General features: G+C 44.7%; 1 protein-coding gene across 1 annotated transcript in view; it reads right to left on the bottom strand.

Moving 5' to 3' along the window:
• LOC120943252 overlaps positions 1–24405 on the bottom strand; it is a 96177-nt gene that overhangs the window by 51222 nt on the left and 20550 nt on the right. The window contains exons 7-14 of the mRNA XM_040356455.1: positions 23051–23166; positions 21374–21541; positions 11108–11310; positions 10915–11018; positions 7519–7637; positions 4923–5081; positions 4364–4563; positions 1023–1129 (exon numbers count right to left, since the gene is read on the bottom strand). Of these exons, the coding sequence (XP_040212389.1) occupies positions 1023–1129; positions 4364–4563; positions 4923–5081; positions 7519–7637; positions 10915–11018; positions 11108–11310; positions 21374–21541; positions 23051–23166 (1176 nt within the window). The remainder of the gene's footprint in view (positions 1–1022; positions 1130–4363; positions 4564–4922; positions 5082–7518; positions 7638–10914; positions 11019–11107; positions 11311–21373; positions 21542–23050; positions 23167–24405) is intronic.

Raw genomic sequence — 24405 nt, 5'->3', positions numbered from 1 at the left:
CGAATTATCGAATTTACGAATTTCTGGACTTTCAAATTGACTATTTTTGAATTTCAAAATTTATGAATTTTCAAATTTTCGCATTTACGAATTTACAAATTTACGAATTTTTTAATTTTCTAATATTCTAATTTACGAATTTTGGAATTTTACACAATTTCACATTCTCAAATTTACAAATTTATGAGTTTACGAATTTGCGCATTTGTCGAAATTCGGTAAAAAAACTAATTTGGAATGAAACGAATTGCACATGCCTAATCTAAGTACCTTTTCCCTAATCAATATATAGTTGTCACATGACCCAAATTTTTCCCAGCCTGTCTACAGGGAAACATAAGCAGGAGGAGCTTCTAGTCCTCTGCTGGTCACATGTTAAAAAAAAAAAAAAACTTTGGAATACAGAGTAAAAATCAAAAATATCAATATGCTGTTTTATATTGTCATACAAATATATATTTGAAATAAAATTGTTGTTGTTTAGTGGAAATAACATGGTGTGGGTGGATTTCTGCCAGTCACGGACTGTGTCATGCCCCTCCAGCCTGTGTCTTAGAATAAGAGGGAGGTGAAGCCACCATTAATTTACATGTAATATGCCAATCCCATTGAGTTTAGCTGGTTAATGGGCATGGAGGAGGAGGGAGGGAGTGGGCTGTCATTTACCACTGTGTATACGCCCACATGTGTGACTCTATAGTCACATGGGCTGCTCCAATGTGATAGGGAGAAAATGCTCAGGGTATGAACTCATTGAAAACTGAGCATGTGCAGAGTTGCCACCAAAACTGCAAAATCTCTAGCTGAATTGGGGACATGAACAGAAGGGGGAGACAGAGAGCAGCAGGATCAACCAGGTTTTTTGAATGCAGAAAAGGAATCTCATAGTGACTGAGTGAGTACGAACAGCATGTAATATACTATTTATTGATTGGTTTAGTGATAGTTTAATATTATGATTTTTTATGATGTGTTTTGATGAATCATGTCAACATTGCCATTACACAGATTGTTTAGGTTACCTGATATAGCCCTAACGGAATCAAACTGTGGTCGGATAAGTTTGTCATATACAGCCTGCCGTGACTTCGCACTCATTCTATCATACACATTGTTTAATCCAGTCAGCCTGTAGGAGAAGAAAATTTACCAGATGTTGTCCTCTGATCTAAAACCAAACTGATTTTAAAAGGTGTACATAAAACTTCAATGCAACCATGAATAAAATATCAGCGTAACCAAATCACTCCATAATAATAGTAAGCCTGTGTGTCCTATGCATAGAAAAACTGCTTGCTATGATCGGCGGTGAAATATGGTGGTTGCCTTGTGCCGTTATGCTGATCCAATGATTTTAGTACTTTCAGAGTCAACTAGTTTTCTAAAACGAAGAACAGCAATCACGGTTATCTAATGCAGTGTTTCTTTTCAGTTGAGGCACCCTTTAAAATGATGGACAGTCTCGAGACAAAATGTAAAACAAATTACACTTTTGCACACTGGTTCTGACTAGCAGTGGCGGCTGATGCTTACATTTTTTGGGGGGCGCAAAGAAACTGAAAAATTCTGGAAAATACTGAAACAGAAACATCAAATGCAGCCACTGTGCCTATCATATGCAGCCACTGTGCCCATCATATGCAACCACTGGACCCATGAAAAGCAGCCACTGTGCCCATGAAATGCAGCCATTATGCCCGTGAAATGCAGCCACTGTGCCCATCAGATGCAGCCACTGTGCCCATCATATGTAGCCTCTGTGCCCATGAAATGCAGCCTCTGTGCCCTATCAATTGCAGCCTCTGTGCCCCATCATAGGCTGCTACTGTGCCCCCTCAATTGCAGCCTCTAAGCCCATCATATGCTGCTACTGTGCCCCCTCAATTGCAGCCTCTGTGCCCATTCTATGTAGCCACTGTGTCCCATCAATTGCAGCCTCTGTGCCCGTCATATGTAACCCCTGCCCGCTCGCTGTCTGACCAGCACTTACCCCATCTTGAGTCAGGCAGCGGGTGACGGTGGCGAGCTGTGAGATGGGAAGCGCGGGTCAGGCGATGTGGCTTTTGTGTCCTCCGTGTCTCTTCTTTTGCTAGCTGGCCAATGGGATTGCCTGGCCTTCAGCCAATCAGGTGACCGGTATTAGACCTGCATCTCCTGATTGGCGGAGAGATGGTTCAGTGTTAGAAAAGCAAATATTAATTTGCTTTTCTGAGGGACCGTTTTCATCGGTTGAACGATGAAGCTGACTGATGGTCTGATGTGCCTACACACCATCAGTTAAAAAAACGATTGAGTCCAACGCGGTGACGTAAAACACAATGACGTGCAGAGAAAAATTAAGTTCAATGCTTCCAAGCATGCGTCGACTTGATTCTGAGCATGCGCAGGTTTTTAACCAATGCTTTTGCGTACTAACCATCGGTTTTGACCTATCGGTTAGGCGTCCATCGGTTCAATTTTAAAGCAAGTTCTCTTTTTTTGGACCGAAGGACAAATGACCGATGGGGCCCACACACGATTGGTTTGGACCGATGACACTGAACTTCAGTCCGTTTTCATCGGTTTTGTCTGATCGTGTGTACGCAGCCTGACACGCCTGGATGGAATGCAAGCTCTGCGATCCAAGTCCACCTTTTTTGAAGCCTATTAAAGTCTATGGCTCTAATCATGTGCTTCAAACCACCAAACCCCCCCCCCCCCCCCCCGCCGCTGGAATTCAGGCGTTTGGTGTCCGAAAAGGGGCCGAACGCCTAAAAGGGGGTGGCAACGGCGACTATGGATAGATTCATGCAATGCAATTAAGGATTCTTTATAATTTATTTCAGATTCATTGAAATTTGTTACTGTCGTGATTGGATACTACCGAATCTCAGAATAACGAAAAATTCATCCCAATTTTGATTCGTAACCAAAGGGATTGCACATGTCTAGAAAGTATTTGAAGTATTGTTCCTTCTAGTGAGAGGGATGTGCACTTCACACAAGAATCAGATTTACTATTCTAAAGCAGAAAGACCAACCTTTCAATTAAATTGATTAATTAAAGTGGTATTAAAGGTTTTGCTTTCTTTTTTTTTTTTAAATAATGTTATACTTACCTGCTCTGTGTAAAGGTTTTGCACAGAACAGCCCCAATCTTCCTCTTCTTGGTTTCCCCACCGATGCTCCTGGCTCCTCCCCCTTGATCAGTGCCCCCAATAGCAAGTAATTTGCTATGGGGGACCTGGTGCATGCTCACTCCAGAGCCCTGCTTGATGTGTCCATTAGACACGGCGGCGTAACGTATCGTATATACGTTACACCGCCGCAAGTTTTCATCGCAAGTGCCTGATTCACCAAGCACTTGCGTGAAAACTTACACCGGCGGCCTCCGGCGTAAGCCTGCATAATTCAAAGGGGCGTGTGCCATTTAAATTAGGCGCGCTCCCGCGCCGGACCTACTGCGCATGCTCCGTTTTGAAATTCCCACCGTGCTTTGCGCAAAGTGACGTCATTTTTTTGAACAGCGACATGCGTAGCGTACTTTCGTATTCCCGGACGTCTTACGCAAGAAAAAAAAAATTGAAATTCGACGCGGGAACGACGACCATACTTTAACATAGGCTGTGTAAAGTTAGGGCAGGTAAAACGACGACAAACTTTGCGACGGGGAACTAGACTAGCAACGACGTAACGAACGCGAAAAACCGTCGTGGATCGCCGTAAAACCTCATTCGCATACCCGACGCTGGAATACGACGCGAACTCCACCCAGCGGCGGCCGAGGTACTGCATCCTAAGATCCGACAGTGTAAGACAATTACACCTGTCGGATCTAAGGGCTATCTATGCGTAACTGATTCTATGAGAGATACGACGGCGTTTCAGAGAAACGCCGTCGCATCTCTTCTGTGAATCTGGCCCATAGAGCCGTGACTCAGTTCTGTCTCCTCATTGGCTCACTGACTGTGATTGACAGGCGTGGGAGCCAATGGCTCCTGCTGTTGTCTCAGCCAATGTGGTGAAAGTGTCGGGACAGCCGAGAATCTTGTGCGCATCGCTGGATCGAGAGGGAGCTCAGGTGAGTAATAGGGGGGGCAGCAAAAGTCTTCAGTCTTTGTAACCACTTTAAGTCATTACTGTTCAAAAGTAAATCCTGAATTAAACAAAACCTAGTCTGATCTAACCACCACCTTCCACACAGGCCAAGTTTCCATACCTGCTATACCAGAAAACTAAATTGTTAGGTAGCCTTTAAAAATTAGGTTATGGGTATTTACACACATTCTTTATTTTAATGAGTCTGTAGGGAGGCCACAAGTGAACCGGACATCCGCCATATTTAATAAAACAACTAGCATTTAGATACAACACATGTACGTACAGTTGTTGATACGATGCACATTCCATTGGGTAGTCGATTTTCTCCAGTTGTGTTCCATCAACATTGTGAAGGATGGGCATTAGTGTGTCCTGGAACCACGACTTCCACTGGACTGGCTGGAAAGTTTTCATGACTGGAGAGAGGACGTTGAAGGTTTTGTTCAGGATCAAATTCCCCATTGGGCTGTTCTGCAGGTCCTCCTACAAATCATTAACCACTCAGTTTAAAATCAACATCCAAAATGTTTTTTTTAATAAATGACAGTAAATAAAGGCCAAATGGTCCATCTAGCCTCCCCTATTCATTAGGCTGCATGAGTAATTTTTTGGCGTGAGCACCATTAATGTGTACTTATAGCCAGCTCTTTTAAGTTTTTGATAGAGTGGTGTAGGGTTAGAGCCTATGTCAGCTTTAAATAATACGTATAAAAAAGTGCACTTTTTTATACTTATTATTTAGACTACAGTGGTTCTCATAGTGTGAAAGCAGCTTTTTCGGAAAACCATAACTGTGGCTATACACACATATTTTTTACTATGCGTAAAGGTTTACAGCTTACCGAAGCCCTACTGTTGACCTGATCTAAGAATTCTTTTGCTTTGTCACTGGAGTCTATGTTGTCCAATACTGGAGTAATGGCTGATTCGTTCTTCAGGGCTCCAGACTCAATAGTGTAGTCTGCCAATTGAGAACCAGTGAATGCGTTCAGGGACGAAACCTATAAGGAATGATCAGACATGTAAACATCCACATACATTATCATGCTTTATTTTTATATCTGGTGAGTTTAGTTACTCAATTTAAAAAGAAATCCATCAACCTCACACAAATTCTTACTGAGATGTTCCAAAGGAAGGCAACTGATGCCAAACATGCCTTATAGGAGGAAAATAATTCCTAAGGTCAGGCGACTCCATTTTCTAGATCAGAATATTATTATTTTAACTTGTATAACTCTGGACATTTATTGAAAGAAAAAGTTTTTTTTTTTCAATTGTTGCTTTTCCCATTCCTTCCCTATTTGATATAGCATGTGCCACTCTAATGCCGCGTACACACAGTCGGAATTTCCGACAACAAATGTTCGATGTGAGCTTTTGGTCGGATATTCTGACCATGTGTAGGCTCCATCGGACATTTTCTGTCAGAATTAGAGTTATGTGCTAAAATATAATACTACTTAAGATTTGGTGGATCCAGTAGTGTATTTAGGTTTTGTGCTGCCCTAGGCCTGACTAAACTTGTGCACCCCCTAATTTAAATATGACCCACCCCTTCCTGTCAAGACCACACCCCTTTCTGTTTAAGTTTTTCGAGTGGAGACATCAGTTCTTAGGGCTTAACCACTTAAGCCCCGGACCAAAATGCTGCCTAAAGACCCAAGGGGTTTTTACAGTTCGGGACTGCGTCGCTTTAACAGACAATTGCGCGGTCGTGCGACGTGGCTCCCAAACAAAATTGGCGTCTTTTTTTCCCCACAAATAGAGCTTTCTTTTGGTGGTATTTGATCACCTCTGCGGTTTTTATTTTTTGCGCTATAAACAAAAATAGAGCGACAATTTTGAAAAAAATGCTATATTTTTTACTTTTTGCTATAATAAATATCCCCCAAAAACATATATAACATTTTTTTTTCCTCAGTTTAGGCCGATACGTATTCTTCTACCTATTTTTGGTAAAAAAAAATCGCAATAATCGTTTATCGGTTGGTTTGCGCAAAATTTATAGTGTTTACAAAATAGGGGATAGTTTTTTTTTTTTTTGTTTTTTTTTACTACTAATGGCGGCGATCACCGATTTTTTTCGTGACTGCGACATTATGGCGGACACTTCGGACAATTTTGACACATTTTTGGGACAATTGTCATTTTCACAGCAAAAAATACATTTAAATTGCATTCTTTATTGTGAAAATTACAGTTTGCAGTTTGGGAGTTAACCACAGGGGGCGCTGTAGGAGTTAGGGTTTACTTTGTGTGTGTTTACTAGTGTAGGGGGGTGTGGCTGTAGGACTCACGTCATCGATCGTGTCTTCCCTATAAAGGGAATGACGCGATCGATGCGCCGACACAGTGAAGCACGGGGAAGCCGTGTTTACACACGGCTCTCCCCGTTCTTCAGCTCCGGGGAGCGATCGCGACGGAGTGGCTATAAACGAATAGCCGCGCCGTCGTCCCGGATCGCTCCTGAAGCCACGGGGACCGCCGCATGTACGGGGGGGGGTCCCGATCGGACCCCCGACCCACGTCAAGCAGGGCACGTATATATACGTACATGTGCCTGCCTGTGCCATTCTGCTGACGTATATGTACATGAGGCGGTCCTTAAGTGGTTAAAGTGTCATCTATAGTTCTACTTTAAGCACAAATTTCTGATAATTTTATGGAGAGGACTAAGAAGATATAACCAGGCCAATGGTACAGCAGAAAACATATAGCACAGTGAGGAAGGTTTGTGGTCCAGGATGATAGGACAGTCAAAATTAGAAGCAGCTTGCGTTACACTAAAGCCCCATACACACAATCTGACGTTTTTACAACAAACTTCAAAATGAGCAGGTTTTCAAAAAAATCCGACCGTGTGTACGCTCCATCGGACAAACTTTTTCTGTTTCCATCGGACAAAAGTTTGCTCTGCAAACAGACAAACTTTTCGACAAAAAAAGTCCTACGGTGCAAAATCCTATCGTGTGTACAGAAATCCATCGGACTTTAGTCCAAAGTACAAACACGTATGCCCAGAACCTATGTTAAAATCAACCAAAAATAGCAGAAGTTGACCAAAGGGTGACGGTAAAGAGCAGAAAAATCACGTGATTTTGGGAAAGTTTGCAGAAAAAGTCCTGCCGTGTGTATGCTATGGGTGTTCCCAGCCAACGCCCTTCAAACAAAAATCCACGGAAAAGTTTGTTTGAAGTCCTACCGTGTGTATGGGGCTTCACAGTGTAGCGCAAGCCGACGGGGACTCTTTCCGTGCTACCCCCCTGCAAAGTGCTGCCCTAGGCCTGGGCCTTGTTGGCCTAGGCCAGGATACAGCGTTGGGTGGATCCCTAGTTTCCACCATGTAATAGGAATAAGCAATGACAAAAAGACCTTATTTTAGTATCATGAATTCCTCTCTGGAAAAAATAAATAAATAGATTATAGAATTCTTACCGGGTTGAATTCTGGGTTGCCTGTTTGTAAATCTGCAAGTGTAGCCTGTCCACTGAAATTTCCAAAGAATGTCATAAGCCATTTACTACTGCTTCCAGAAGGAGTTGGACAAGCACTTCCTGCACAAAAGAATTGACAAACAATACAGTCTAAAAATGCCACAAACAAAAGAAAATAAAAAGATTTTGGGCTAGATTCACATAGATCAGCGGATCTTTAGATCCGTGTGATCTATGTGATTTAAGATCCGCTGCCGCAAGTTTGAGAGGCAAGTGGGTAATTCACAACACACTTACCTCCAAACTTGCGGCGGCGGATCGTAAATCCCCCGGCGGAATTCAAATTCCGCGGCTAGGGGGGGTGTACTATTTAAATCAGGGGCGTTCCCGCGCCGATTTAAATGAGCTTGCGCCGTCCGCGAAATTACCCGGCGTGCATTGCTCCCACTGACGTCGCTAGGACGTCAGTGGTTTCGGCGTGAGCGTAACTTGCGACGCGCGGGTTTCTGAATCAGCGTATGCAAACGACGTAAAAAAAAACAAAAATCGACACGGGAACGACGGCTATACTTAACATTGGCTGCGCCTCATAGAAGCAGGGGTAAGTATACGCCCGGAAAACCGCTACGTAAACATCGTAACAACACTGCGTCGGGCCCGCGTACGTTTGTGAATTGGCGTATCTCGCTGATTTACATATTTCTCAGTGTAAATCAGCGAGAACGCCCCCCGCACCATTTTTAAATTGCAGGTAAGATCCGACGGTGTAACACAGTTACACCTGTCGGATCTTAGGCATATCTATGCGTAACTGATTCTATGAATCAGGCGCATAGATACGACCAGCCTAAGTCAGAGATACGACGGCGTATCAGGAGATACACCGTCGTATCTCTCTGTGAATCTAGCCATATATATATATATATATATATATACATACATAATATATATATTTAGACACACAGAAGCGAATGAGAATCATTGATTTATTTTTAATTGGAAAATTTTACAATTGAACGTTGGCTTCTTCAAAGTATGCACCATGTGAGTGTACGCAGAGCTCCCAGTGATTTTTCCATTCTTTATTTCATCCCTGGAAGTCTTCAAGTGGGATGGAGTTCAGAGCCTGTGTATTGGCTCTTTGGACGTTATCCCCACTACCAAAATGGTTTCCTTTCTCATGTTCACTTGGTAATTCTCATTCCCGCTCCAATCATTCTGATAATGAGCCGTCGGTCACGGTTGAGAACAGATCTCGCCGTTTCGTTTTTAACTGATGGCTCACTATCAGAATGATTGCAGAAAAAACGGGAATTGCCAAGTCAATCGTTTTGACTGTTTTTGGCCTGAAAAGAATGGAAAACGAATGCAGACACTAAATCAAAGGACTGAGGGCCAGATTCACATAGAATCCGGCTGCGCTGCGGCGGCGTAACGTATTCCATTTACGTTACACCGCCGTTTGATTCACAAAGCACTTACCTGTAAACTTGCGGCGGCGTAGCGTAAATCCGCACGGCGCAAGCCCGCCTAATTCAAATGGGGCGGGCACCATTTAAATTAGGCGCGTTCCCGGACCGAACATACTGCGCATGCTCTGTCCCGAAAATTACCCGACGTGCATTGCGCTAAATGACGTCGCAAGGACGTCATTGGTTTCGACGTTAACGTAAATGCCGTCCAACGCCATTCACGGACGACTTACGCAAACTACGTGAATTTTCAAATTTCGACGCGGGAACAACGGCCATACTTAACATTGGCTAGACCACCTAGAGGGCAGCCTTAGTTTTACGCCACGTATCTCGACGGACACAACGTAAATTTAGAGCAACGGGCAAAGTGTACGTTCGTGAATCGGCATAACTAGTCATTTGCATATTCTACGCCGACCGCAATGGAATCGCCACCTAGCGGCCGGCCTAGAATTGCATCCTAAGATCCAACGGTGTAAGTCAATTACACCTGTCGGATCTTAGGGCTATCTATGCGGAACTGATTCTATGAATCAGCCGCATAGATACGACAAGCGTATCTCAGAGATACGACGGCGTATCAGGAGATACGCCGTCGAATCTCTGCTGTGAATCTGGCCCTGAATACTTACAACATTTTTGTTAACACGAGCTCCAGCCCAAATTTTTTTTTCCTTTTCATAGAGTGGGAGTAGACCCAGTGTCAGTTTTTATTCCTGTCGGCGTCCTTGATGGGGGAGGGGGCTTTCTGCTCATTACTTGTCAGGACAGGAAGTGACATAAAATCTCTCCAATAGGGACACAGACACAAACCAGATTTTAGTAAGGCTAGGCAAGAATGTCTAACATTGGTTTAATTGCCCTCTCTCCAGAAGACAACTGCCCCTCTTCTGCCCACCTTGTAAATTAAATAACATGTATCACTATCCAAAGCTAACACAAAAGAACTAGACATTTTATTAGTCATCTGAATGTAACATTAATTGAAAATAGTCGTTTTTTTGTCTTTGTGTTTGTTTTGTAGCACGTCCTTTTTTTTTTTCGCTGATAATCCTTGATCATTTGTATATGGATTGTACCAGGAGGGTCAGGTAAACATAAATAGGAGAGGATTGGAGGAAAGAGGGAAATGGATTCTTCTAGACAGTCTTCTTAATAAAAAGGGAGCTACCGTTTTATAGCCAGATTCAGGTACAGTTACGACGGCGTATCAGTAGATACGCCGTCGTAACTCTGAATCCGCGCCGTGGTATATTTAAGCGTATGCTCAAACTGAGATACGCTTAAATATTGCTAGGATACGACCGGCGTAAGTCTCCTACACCGTCGTTTTACACTGGCCGCTAGGGGCGTGTACGCTGATTTACGCCTAGAATATGTAAATCAGCAAGATACGCCAATTCACGAAACATACGCAGGGCCGTCACGGTAAAGATACGCCGTTTACGTAAGGCGTTTTCAGGCGTAAAGATAAACCACCAAAAAGATGGTGCCGCCAATGTTAAGTATGGACGTCGGACAGCCGTCAAATTTTTCACGTTTTACGTCGTTTGCGTAACTAGTCCGTGAATGGGGCTGGGCGTAAGTTACGTTCACGTCGAAAGCATTTACTTTTTGCGTCGTGATTTGGAGCATGCGCACTGGGACACGTCCACGGACGGCGCATGCGCCGTTCGTTCGAAGCGTCATTTATGTGAGGTCACGAATAATTTCCATAAAACACGCCCACCTCTTCCACATTTGAATTAGGCGGGCTTACGCCGGCCAATTTACGCTACGCCGCCGCAACTTACAGAGCAAGTGCTTTGTGAATACTGCACTTGCCTCTCTAACTTGCGGCGGCGTAACGTAAATAACATACGTTACGCCCGCACAAAGTTAAGCCGCCGTACGTGAATCTACCTATTAGTGTTTAACAATACCTGTAGAAGCCAGGACTTCTTGGTTGAATGTTTTGATTCGGTTATACATGGCTCTTCTTTGGTCATCATCCAGTTGAGAATAGACTTTACTGAAGCCCCCAACACTGCATACAGAGCAGAAGCCTGTTAAAACCATCAAAAGTCCAGCACAATCTATTGTACCAGTAAAGATTCAATAATAATGTAGACGTACATGTTGCTTTGGGAAGAGCAGTCAATATCCATGCGAAGGGAGCCAATGTCTTTGGGGGAAGAACTTTCGAGAAAAATCACAAGTTCTTCTCCCAACCATAATTTATAATCATTCGTGGTCTTTAAGCTCTCAAACAATGTTGACTTCAATGTTGTGAAAATCATGTTCCGGACATTGCTGTCTGGCAGCTGTGTAATCTTTTTCTGGATAGGACAATAATAAAGAGAAACACATTTAAAAGATGGGTAAAGCTTCTAAATTAACCACCTACACCTAAACTGACAACCTCCCTCCCGCATGTCAGTCCCGATTTCGAGGGCGATTTCACAGACATCTGTGCATGTTCCTGCACAGATGCCAATGACAATCGCACCCCGAAATCGGCAAAAGTAGTACAGTAACGACTTTTGGGAATCGGAGCGGTGCTGCAAATGCGGCGTCGCGCCGATTCAGACGGTGCCATTGCTGGCAATTTCAGCTGACTTGGCATGCGATTTGACATGTCAAATCGCATCATTGTGAACCAGGGCTTAAATTGTTATTAATTTATTTAATTAAAGGGGTTGTAAAGGTTTGTGTTTTTTCACCTTAATGCATCCTATGCATTAAGATGAAAAAACACCTCGCTGTCACCGCCCCCCCAGCCCCCCTGTTTTACTTACCTGAGCCCATTCCCCTGCTGTGCGCGTCCCCCAGGAACCTCTTCTCCACTGCTTCTCGGCGTTGATTGGATAGATTGATAGCAGCGCAGCCATTGGCTCCCGCTGCTGTCAATCAAATCAAATGACACGGCCGCCGAGGGGCGGGACCGAGTCATACACTGTGTCTATGGACACAGCATGTATGACAGGGAGCGTGCCCGCAAGCTAACCCCCTCGGGATAAAGCTTCCCAGAGAGGGTTAGCTATTGCGGGGAGGAGCAGAGACAGCCGTCATTGGACCCCAGAACAGCAGGATTGGGGCCACTCTGTTCAAAACAAACTGCACCTCGGAGGTAAGTATAACATATTTATTATTAAAAATAAATAAAAATTAATCCTTTACAACCCCTTTAATTCATTTTTTACTGTCCCTTAAAAAAACATCCTGTCAGTGTGAGGCGAGTGGAGACGATTACCGGCACTTCTGTGTTTACATTTGATCAGCTGTGATTGGACACAACCAATCACATGGGTAAAGAGCCACGTCATCGGCTCTTTTCCAAGATTGTGGTTGTGCCGTGTCCCAGGGACATAGCGCACTCGGGATCACCGTGCTGCCCACCCCCCGCGTGCAAGAGCGGTCAGATTGGTGAAAAGTTATGTGACGTTGTCCCAGAACGAGAGTAAAAGTGGGTTTAACCTTTGTCTTTAACCACCTCCCGCCCATCGTATAGTCAAATGACGGGGGGCAGGAGGTTGTCAAAGACAAAGGTTAAAGCCACTCAGGCCTTGTACTCACGACCGGATCTGTGCGCTGGAAACTGTCTGCCCGACAGTTTCCGGCGTACAAGGCTGATTTGTGTTTTGTTCCGCTGGCGTGTACACACCAGCGGACCAAATTCCCGTCGTACCGGAACGCGTGCACGTAAACTACGTACGACGTCACTATAAAGGGGAAGACCAAAGTTAATGGCGCCGCCCTCTGTTCCTCTTTTGCTAGTTACGGGTTTGCTCGTGTTAGTGAAGGTTTGGTTAGAGCTGATTCGCGCTTCTCGGTCTCCAGGCTTTGACAGCGTGTATTCACGGGTTCAGTGCGTGTGCTTGCGGTAACGTAGTTGTCATTCGGCTATAGGCAAGCAGGTTGTTTCTGCTTTAGCAGTTGCATCCTGTGCGCTCGTATCTGTTTGTCACGCGTTTGTCGCAGGTAGTGCTGGATTTGCGAGTGCTTTCTGTTTCAGTGTGTTCTTGACTGACCAGCCGGCCGGTTTGAAGCCATGATGGAGCAGCAGCGTCAATTTTCGCGAGTTGGTGCTGTTTATGGGATGGCTGCTGGATATGTTCATTTGTCCAGTACTTTGGCCAGAAACAGGGGGCGGAGGCGTTTCTGGACCAAGAATTGGTTGCGCCAGCGTGACCAGTTCTCACATATGCCTCTGCTTAGGGAACTCCAGGAGAATAATCCTAATGACTTTAGGAATTTTCTCCGCATGACGGACCCCGTATTCAACAGTCTGCTGGAACTTCTGTCCCCCTATATCACGAGGCAGGACACTGTGATGCGCCAAGCCATCACGGCCGAGCAGAGGCTTATTGCCACGTTGCGGTACCTGGCGACTGGGAGGAGCCTGCAGGACCTCAAGTTCTCGACAGGCATCTCTCCGCAGGCGCTTGGGGTCATCATACCGGACACGTGTGCTGCCATCATCAAAGTTATGCATGAGGAGTATATTAAGGTAAGTTTCCTGGCTGTAATAATGTTGCTAACTAACTTTATTTTTAATTTCCCAGATATGCTGTGTGTTTAACTAACGTTACCTTTTCTCCCTATGCATGTTGATATAAGCTTTACATGTTTTATTCTTGGCCTACCTGCATATTTGTCCCTTACCCAATATTAACCTGTCCAGCATGCTATCCTAGGGACAAACCCACCTTGCCATTTTTTCAAACAGGACTTTTTGTTTTTTGTGTCCCCCCCCCCCCCCTTCAAACTTTTATTGTCCCCATCAGAGGGCTGTGGAGTCTCTTAATGAAGTGGCCCTATATATTTCATTTCCCAAATTCTCCATGCACATTTTTCTAATGCAATTTTAATACTGTGAACTGTCACAAGGATGCTTGTAGGATGTTTTTGTTACAAAGTACTAAATCTCTATTTTTGTTTGTCCCCACAGCTACCCTCCACACCACAGGAATGGCAGTCTGTGGCTTCCCAATTTGCCCAGCGGTGGGATTTTCCAAACTGCGGTGGAGCAATAGATGGGAAACACGTCCGCATTGTGCCCCCACCCCGCTCGGGGTCCTACTATTATAATTACAAGGGTTATCATAGTATTGTGTTGATGGCGGTGGTATCGGCACAGTATGAGTTTCTATATGTGGACGTGGGGAAGAACGGCCGGATGTCTGATGGGGGAGTGTTCGCACGGACTGATTTCTATGATCGTCTCCAAGCTGGTGGTCTGGCATTGCCACCAGATGAAGATAATGTGGAAGGACTTCCGTTTGTGTTCCTAGCGGACGAGGCTTTCGGGCTTGGTCCTCACCTCATGCGGCCTTTTCCCCAGAGGACCCTCACCTCAGAGAGGAGTGTGTTTAATTTTCGGTTGGGCAGGGCTCGGAGGGTAGTCGAGAATGCCTTTGGGATACTCACCAACCGGTTCCGCCTGTTCAGGACATCGATACATCTGGCGGAATATAAATTGGACACCGTTGTATTTGCCTGCTGCATTTTGCACAACTTTTTACGCAGGCACTCCCAGACGTACCTACCCGACATCGGTTCTGAGGCAAGACTACCCTCAGATCCCCTTCCCGGGCTGGACACTGGTCGCGCTGGCTTGGCCCCCCAATCAGCTCGTGAGGTACGCGACAAATATGTTGAGTACTTCATGGGTCGGGGGGCCATTGCTATGCCAGATCATATTTCTTTCTAATTCGGCCCCCAAAGAAAGGAATATTCTAAAAAATAATAAATAATTAGACCATTGGACTTTATACAGTTGTTTGTCATTAATGCTTTTTCTCTTTTTCTGTCTTCCTGGTTCTCTAACTAACTTCTTCAATTGTAATGCATAATTGATTTCTCCACTTTTAGTAACTAACCACATTTTGCACAGTATTCACTCATCTACAAACAGGGTATTGAGTCTAGAAATAAGAAGCAACTCCATTTGTAAATTTTGAGGTCAAGTATTTTAATTTTTGCTTGTTCATGACCCCAAAAATTATTTTATAGTTTTTTCATTACTCCCTGCTTTTGTACTTAGGAGTCTACAAAAATTTTTTAGATTTTTTTTTTTTTTCAGGTAATTCAACCAAAAATATTATGCAGATTATACATTTATTAACAAGTTCACTTTTTTTTTTAGCAAATATAGTTAGATTTATTGTTTACATATATATATATATATATATATAGATTATTTTTGGTGGGGTGTTTACCGCCTTATTTTTTTTTTTTGGGCATATTTTTTATGCACAAAAAACAATAATTTTTTGACCATTTTTTTTGTTTTTGGTGTGTTTTTCTAAAAGTAAATTTTTCGGTGAGATTTTGGAGTCAAATCTCTACTTCACTAAATTCAGTGATTAGAGAGATTTATAATTCTATATATATATATTTTAAATTTTTTGGCGTTGTTTATTCTTTATGGTCTAAACTTTATAGTATCCCAAAATGTTCAACATGGTCAAAAAGTAACAAAATCCAATTCCAAAAATATAAAAACTCACAACAGCAGTCAGTCATGGTGTGCTTTCACACTGGAACACGCCAAAATTGGAAGATACACACATTCAGTGCAAACTCGCCAAATGTCATTGGTTCAACAGACAAATGGCCACATGTGCTATCTGACATCATGGGTGATCAATGTCTGTGTTCTGTGGGAGCAAACCCTTCCTCTCAACTACTTGAGGATGGAGGAGGGGGTTGGACCCACAAAGCACAGACATTAGATATTCTGTGATGGCAGATAGCACATGTTGGCACACTGTGTGTGTATCTTCAAATTTTGGCGTATTCATTATTCAAACTGTAAAAATGTTTGTGGGGGCGGGGGATGGGCGGGGGGTGTTTCAGTCTTTGACACGGCCCATCATGTCAATAATGTTTTTAAAATTAGATTCGATCACCATCATTCTTTGCCGCATATTGTCCATTTCCGTGCTGCATTCCAAAAGGACATTTGTTACATTCTGTTCCATGAGAAACATCCTTTCACGCATATTGTGCATTTCAGTGCTGCACTCCATTACCTGCTGAATAATTATAGCAGCACTTGCACGTGAAAATATTGGCACACCATCCTCCTCCCCTAAAAAAAATAAAAAAAATGGCATTTACAACATTATTTTTCGATGAGGCCTATCTACATATGTTTTTTTGAAGCAAGCTAGGGTGACACTGACCTGATGGGCTTCTCCTTTCCACCTCTTCGACATCTTCTATCACTCCTCCTTCTTCCACCACCTCCCCATCATCTTCTATCACTCCTCCTTCTTCCACCACTTCCCCATCATCTTGGACTCCTCCTTCATCCATCAATCCACCTTCTTTCAATTCGCCAAATTGTTCTTCCGCCACTTGCCCTTCATCTGCTATAACTTCTAAGTCCAAAATTACTTCTTCCTCCTCTCTTCCTTCCTCCTTTCTTCCTTCCTCCTCTCCTTCCACATCCTCCTCTCCTTCCACATCCTCTTCTCCTTCCACATCCTCTTCTCCTTCCACATCCTCTTCTCCTTCCACATCCTCTTCTCCTTCCACATCCTCCTCCTCCTCCACATGTTGAGATGGCAGATTTTGGCCTTGTCTGGCCCTCTCTGCCTCCTCCAAATGCTGGCGACTTCTTTCCCCTGAAATAAACCAAAAAAAATGTAGACTCATCAGCACACAGATATTGGAGAGCATAAATCGCACACATTGCTTAGAAGATGCTTTCATTTAGTTACTTTTATCTTTCACCAAACCTACATTTTGCAATTACTTCTATATGGCAAGCTCTGATCCTGCCCCTTTTTAGCAAAGTGACACACATGGATGTCCCCCCTAAACAGTATTTCTGTGAGACCCTACCAAAACCCATTTTTGATTTGGGGAGACACAGGTGCTCTGCATTGCAGATGTGAAAACATCTGCTTTATTACCACTGTTTTTAGAATGAATCCTGTTTGCCTTTCCCATTCTCATACTTTTTTTTTCTAGAACTAGCTTTTACACAATGTTTACAAACAAAGTTTTTGGCCAGTGAGCCATGTCCAGGTGTGTTGTTCCTGGAATAACCGAGCCTTTCTGAGAAACTATGTGATGTTACGTTGTTTACTAAGAACACTATTTGTAAATATGTAGTTATTTATGTCCTAAAAAATAAATGACAACATGTCTTTAAAATTACAAGCAGGCCAAGGAGGCAGATGGTGAAATATACATGGCAACACATTATTGCAGACAATCACCCCCCCCCCCCAACCCCAATATATATTTACTTACTTTTACGCAGAATTTTAAGTATTTTCTTCATCTTATGTGGCTCCCTCAATTTTAAGTCTGACCATCGTTTCCTCAGCTGTTCCTTGGACCTGGTGATCCCAAACATCCTCTGCATTCTCCTCGCCACCTTGTCCATAATATGTGCCTTTCGGCGGTTAGGGGTCTTGTATGGCCCTAATTCACCATCATAGTCCTTCTTTCGCATGATGTAAACTAACTCCACCATTTCCTGGAACCGCATATTAGTGGCTTTATATCTTCTTTGCCTTGATCGGGACGTCCCTGCCTCTGTCCCTTCACTTGTGGCATGAGAGCATCGTGCCCGCTCGTGTGACATCGCCATCTTTCCTTTCCCACAGAGATTATGGGCGTGGAAAAGATGAATTCTTACGCCATGGGCGGAGAAGAGGGCGGCGTTTAATACATACGCGGAGTGTAGAGAATGCAAACAACGTGTTTACGTCGGTTACGCGGAGAATCTTCGAGCGCATCCAGAACATACACAGTTAACGCCATATTTCCTAAACTCATTGATTAGGGGCCTCACAAAGGTGACGAGGGCGGGGTTTAATAAATACGCGGAGTGTTTAAAAGGTTTACGCCGTGATTACGCATCTTACGCGGTAATTAGGCGAGCGTGAGAAACGAGGAGCGAGAGACAGGAAGGTAAGGAAATTAAAAATGTGATCAGCAGAGGCCTTGAAAATGTAGACACATGGGATGGGGGTTTGGGCTGTTGGTTGCACCCTTTTTAAGCTATTCTGTCTATGGGGTACCACAATGTTATTTTGGTTTCCAAATGCTTTTGGACACCTCACAAAATAGAGATGTGAACAATGCTGTACCTCATTGACAAGTTTTTGAATGGTGTATTCAGATCAGGCAAAGTATTGTTCAAGTGTTGGTTGTACAGAGGTCATTAGGAAGTGTCTTTTATGTCATCCATTGTCAGGGGCAGGAGATCTACACATGAAAGAGTGCCTAGATGAAAACTGTCATTTGTAAGCATTGTTTATTTTTATATATTTAAAATATTTACTGCAATGTGAACAATGGCTCTGCATCTAGCAAATCAATGTTTGGTACAAGCAATGCGGCCGAGCTGCCAATCATTGTTTAAACAAGAGAGACTGTGTTTGTAATTAGATATAGGTAATAAATTTGAAGACACATATTAGATCAAGGTCAACGCTGATCCTTTGGAATATTTATTTTTCTGTGGTTTATGTTTTTGTAATCTAGACTCAAAAAGAAATATAATTTTTGAAAAATTACAATGGACCTCCTACAAAGCAAGGAATCTATAGAGGCCTTACTCCAAAAATATCAGGAGACGCCCATCCTGTGGAATTCCAAGCACTCTTTATATTGCAATAAAGAGGTACGAGCGGCAGCACTAGAAGAGCTAGCAAATTATATGCAAACTTGGGTGCCAGGATGCACTGCCAACATGGTGAAGGATAAACTTGCCAACCTCAGAAGCACATACAGGAGAGCATACAAAGCTAATAAAAGCAAAAAATCGGGAGCAGCAGCAAGACAAGCAAAGGAACCCAAACTGTGGTATTATAAACAGATGGCTTTTTTGCGGGACGAAATGGAAGGCAGGAAAACGATGTCCAGTCTTTCTTCCAACCTTTCCTCCATGCTACCTTCCAGCGGACCTTCCCCAGATGACCACAGCCCTGCAGAGTCGGAGGAAGAGGGCCTGGCTGACAGAGATGCAGATCTGCCACCCTTCGATGAGGAGGTATAGTAGTTTCCTCTATATTTCTGGCGTAAATAATTCTTGGTGGATTAATGATTAGATATTGTAAAAAAAAAACCAAGCTGGGAAAAAGCAAAAAAAAAGGTGTTCAGACAAATAGGTGTCAGAGATGACAACTGCAGGGGTCAGAAGTAGAGTGTATTCAAGTAATAATGAACAGAAAATACAAAACGAAAAACATGAAAATGAGTGTGGTTTTATTAAGCGAAATTGTAAAAAATTTCCTTTTTTTTCCACACAGGAAGAAGAGATCAGCCAGGAGGTGGCAGATCCTCAGGTGTCTGTCAGCCAGGAGGAGGCCGGGGTCAGTGGCAGCCAGGAGGAGGCCGGGGTCAGTGGCAGCCAGGAGGAGGCCGGGGTCAGTGGCAGCCAGGAGGAGGCCGGGGTCAGTGGCAGCCAGGAGGAGGCTGGGCCCAGTGGCCTGCAGCAGGTCCACCCGGCCAGGAGAACCACCACCAGCCAGTCTTCTCCCCCCCAGGTGAGGCCATCAGGCCGAAGGAGGCAGTTGAGGCCTGTGGAGGAGGCAAGCCTCCGCATGATCCAGGAGGCAAGCGCCATCATGAGGGCCCCCCTCAACCCCACAGAGGCCTTCAGTGCCTCATTGGCCCATGATTTAAATGAAGGGGAGGAGGACCAGAGAAGACTGGCAAAGGCCCTGATGAACCAGGTCCTTTGGTGGATGCAGAGGGGCCTGCTGACCCCAGACACTGGGCTATGTGACCCGGCCCGGCTTGCGGAACACCATCCTCCTGCTGCCACATCAACCCCACCTGCAAGACCCCGTGTTCGATCCGCTGGAAGGCTGCCTGGAGGGAAGGCTGGAAAGAGGAGGAAACGTTGATTTTCTGCCTTCCATTTCCTTCCACATAAAGGACATCTTGTTTGTACTACCACAGTTTGGGTTCCTTTGTTTGTGTGCTGCTGCTTCATATTTTTGTGTTTGGCTCCTGAGGCTTGGAAGTTTATCCTTCACCATGTTGGAAATGCAAGTTTGCATATAGTTTGCTATCTATTCTAGTGCTGCCGTTCTTTTTATTTTTTGTGATGACATTTGCCTGAATAAAAGGCTTTTTGCTTTCATTTGAAAACATGTCTATTGTTTGTTATACTGTGGGGATTATTAGGCAGCAAACCTTTAATAAATATACAATGGGTAATTTACAAAGGACACACTCCTTGGGGGGGGGGGGACATTTGGTGTGCCAACATGGTTTAATATTCTCTAATGAAACACCAAAAATAAAAAATAAAAAAAAAATTGAAAAAAACATGTAAAAAAAAAATATTTTAAATGGTGACATAACTAGAAACAACAAAAAAAAAAAAATATATGCACATTCCTTTACAAAAATGACTACTATAAATTATGGAGGACCACCAACCAAAACACACGTCTGGCATAGAAAACATTATTAAAGGATTACATCACAAGCAAGAAATGTGACATTTCAGTATGGGACAACTCTATTGAAATTGCATCAGCAAGAGAACGGGGTTATTCTAGCAAGAGAAGAATTAATAAAACGAGGCTTGAAAATGTGGTTTAGTGCGCCTTTTTAAGACATTGTTCTCTTGCTAGAATAAAAGGTTTCTAATGACGAATGTGCCATATCCCAAACAAACGCGAGTTTTACCTGAACGAGCGCTCCCGTCTCCTCATTTGGACTGAGCATGCGCGGGGTTTTTGTACGCTGCTTTTGTGTACAGACGACCGAACATGTCTGACGGACACGATTCCAGCAGACTGTTTTAAAGCAAGACCAGGAAACAGTTGTTCGTTGGAAAACGGTCTGGCCGACGATTGTTTGCTGGAATTCTGTACGTTACTGCCTACACACGAACGAACATGTCCGCTGAAACTGGTCCGCGGACCAGTTTCAGCAGACATGTTTGGTCGTGAGTACGGGGCCTCATGCCTCGTTTCCACTGAACGGAGCGGTTCGAGTCGGTACAGTTTGGAACGCTTAGAATGGTCCGGTCTATTCTGGTGAGCATTTCCACTGCAAGTCGGACTGTAGGGGGCCATACAGGGTTTAGAAAAAAAGCCAAGCGTGTCCACCAATCAGTGGAATGTATTGTAGCTCCGCCCTAACCGAACCGTTTCATTTTCTATGGCCCCACATCTGAAGCAGGACCCAGAATGGTGAGGTACGGTTCGGTTTTATGGCACACTTTCATAATGGAAACACCCAAAATAGCATACCGTACCGAACCGATCCGCTCAGTGGAAACGAGGCATTAGACTTGGTCTTCCCTGCTTCCTACCTCTGTTCTCATCAATGTGCTAATCACATTTTTAAAACCTTCCTTCTTTTTTTTTGGAGAAGGGGAGCTATCTTGAAGGCAAGGCTGAAGCTTTCACTGACCTCTCGAGCCACCTCGTTTATTGCGGGAAAAAATGACTTGACATCCTCAGTATCACGTTTTTTCATTTCAACAAGGATCAGGGCTGCGTCCAGTTGGTTTGTGATTGCTGTGGTATTCGCGAGGAGGTTGCCCAGATGTGCACCAGTGAGGAGGTCTAGGCAAGAAAACTAGGCATGAAAGAAAAAGAATTAAGACAAAAATGAAAGTTCATTGATAAAACAGTTACTGCAAAGTGAAAATCCAGCAAAATATTCTTTTAATGTTCATGGTTTTGCACAGAACAGAGGATGAGTAGAAATTCCATCAGGAATACATTACTATCTGTGTCACTGTTGGGTACATTGCCTTAATTTTCCTGGTGTAATAAAAAAAAAAGTCTCAACTCATGCAAAACCTCAACGGCGTTACTTCCGGTGTGGCTACATCAGCAAACAGCTGTTCTCTGGGCTTTACCGCGCATGCGCGACTTCACCACTGCTTTATCGTGCGTGTGTGGACGCTATTTTCGGGTCCAGAAAAATTATAGACCCGAGCGGGTGGGCAGAGTGGCGATTTGTTTAATCTCGTCATCGTCAGCACTGCGTCCACCCCCGCCCCTGCCCCTAACACGCCCCTAGGCTGTTCTTTCTAATAACCCCTACCGAAGGAAAGTGGGAGGGGGAGATAGAGCGGTGCTTAGAGAGGGGGCGGGACCCGTGCATAGCACTGTGTCTATGTATGTATGGGAGGTCGAGAAATAAAATAGAGCTGTGCCTGTGACATTGTGTCTATGTATGTATGTATGGGAGGTAGAGAAAATAAATAGAGCTGTGCCTGTGATCTGTATGGGAGGTCAAGCTAAATTATACAGCAGTGTCTGTGATCTCTGAGAAGTGCTGGATCGCCTCTGCTGCTTTTCCTCCAATCAGGGGCCAAAGAAGCTGAGTGGGAGTTTCCCTGTAGCCCTCACACTGGAGACTCGTATGCCATCATCATGGTGTCCCAGGACAGTGGGTACTGGGTCTTCCGAGGGCAGAGCACATGTGTGACCCACTTTTGAGTCACTGGTGGCTTAGGGAGAAGGAGAGGGCTCCTGGGTAGACATGGGAGAAGGAGAGGGCCCCTGGGTGGACATGGGAAAAAAAGAGGTCTCCTAGGTGGACGTGAAAGAGGGCCCCTGGGTGGACGTGGGAGAAGGACAGGGCCTCTGGATGGACGTCGGAGAGGACCCCTGGGTGGACGTGGGAGAAGGAGAGGGCCCCCCTGGGTGGATGTGGGAGAAGGAGGGGGCTCCTGGGTGGATGTGGGAGAAGGAGGGGGCTCCTGGGTGGATGTGGGAGAAGGAGAGGGCCCCTGGGTGGACATGGGAGAAGGAGACTGCTCCTGGGTGGGCGTGGGAGAAGGAGAGGGCTCCTGGGTGGACGTGGAAGAAGGAGAGGGCTTCTGGGTGGACATGGGAGAAGGAGAGGGCCTCCAAGGTGAATGGGGGAAGAGGAAAGGGCCCCCAGGTGGTTGGCAGAGAAGGAGTGGGCCCCTCTTAGCCATACGCTTTAAGCCCCTCCCACCATTAAGACTTTGGTCACACCCACATTTTGCCATTATGTGTGCAGCAGCTCACGGGCACCCTCAATTGTCCCTCATTCTGAAGTTCAAAAGTTGGGAAGTATGTATATTATAAAGCAAAAAACTGTATTTACCGCGTTAAACGTGGAGTAGTAATATTGAAATTGATAGACTGTAGCTTTGCGGGAAAACCTCTGGAACATGACTTGGACAAAGCTCCTACTATCGGTGTACAAGCTGCTACAGACACCTATAAATAGAGGAGGGGAGCGAAATTACACAAAATTTGTTATAGTCATACAAATAGATTCCTAATAACCAGCAACAATTCACAGAGGTGCACATCTTAGACTTGGGCAGTGTTCATTGTGAGCATACACCCTAGCATGGGCGTAGCATAAGGGGTTGCAGGGGTCACAATCGCAACCTCACCCCTAACCCCAGGGGGCCCCTGCAGTAGGGTGACCAGACATCCCCAGTTTCAGGGGACAGTCCCCTGATTGAGGACACTGTCCCCGGACCAAGTCTGTCCCTGGTTTTGTCCAGATTGGATTTAATAAGGGGCAGGGGCAATTTCAAGGACAGTCAATGCAGAATTAAAATAAAAAAATTTGAATTACACACCCCCGCTCCGCCATGCCTACTAGCTTAGGGGGGTTGTATTTCCATTATCTGTGCCCCTTTCTGATGATCATGTGCTGGTCGGAGCGGAGGGAATATTTCTTCAGTTTCGGACACATGCCCATTCAGCTCCGCTCGCATGTTCTTCTGCCTTGGCTCAAATCCTGGCCAGCCACCTGCCTATTGCCTTGCCTTCCCTGGCGGAGTGATCTTCCTCCGCTCCCCATCCAGTAGTAGCCGGGGGCCCAAAGAGTAAGACTTAAAGGGGAGGTTCACCCTAAAAACGACTTTCTAGTATTACAATGGCCCCCCACATTACAATACGATTATGCCTATTATGTTTTTTTTTATGCTGTACATACCTTGGTACAGCTAATTCACCCGTGGCTTCCGGGTTGCGAGTCCCGCGGGAGTGGGAGTTCCTAACTTGCTGGTGATTGACGTGATGACCAAAAACGAGCTCCCCCCGTCGCGTAAGCTGCGTCACGATTGCCGAAAGGAGCCGAACAGCGGTGCGCAGGCGCAGTATAGCGCCGACTCGCCGTTCGGCTCCTTTCGCCAATCGTGACGCAAGGCTGTGAGGCGGGCGGGGACGGGCAGAGAGTCGCTGATTGCTGCCATTACTAGTAAAAAAAAAATATGTCCCCGGATTTCATTTAAAAAATCTGGTCACCTTACCCTGCAGCCTCCCTGTCATATATCATATCCTCCACAAAGTCCAGCTTTGAACTGCCCTAGGGCCCCACAGCCAGACTCCAGTACTGGGCTTCCACTATGCCTTCCACATTCCACACCCCTCTGTTCTCATTGGCTGGGGAGAAGCTGTGAGCCATTTCCTGAATTTTTTTTTTTCAAAATGTCTTTTTTT

Source organism: Rana temporaria, chromosome 6 (assembly GCF_905171775.1).
Source record: "Rana temporaria chromosome 6, aRanTem1.1, whole genome shotgun sequence".
Classification (NCBI taxonomy): Eukaryota; Metazoa; Chordata; class Amphibia; order Anura; family Ranidae; genus Rana; species Rana temporaria.
The sequence above is the reverse complement of the archived record's forward strand: the minus strand, read 5'-3'. Positions and strand labels throughout refer to the sequence as shown.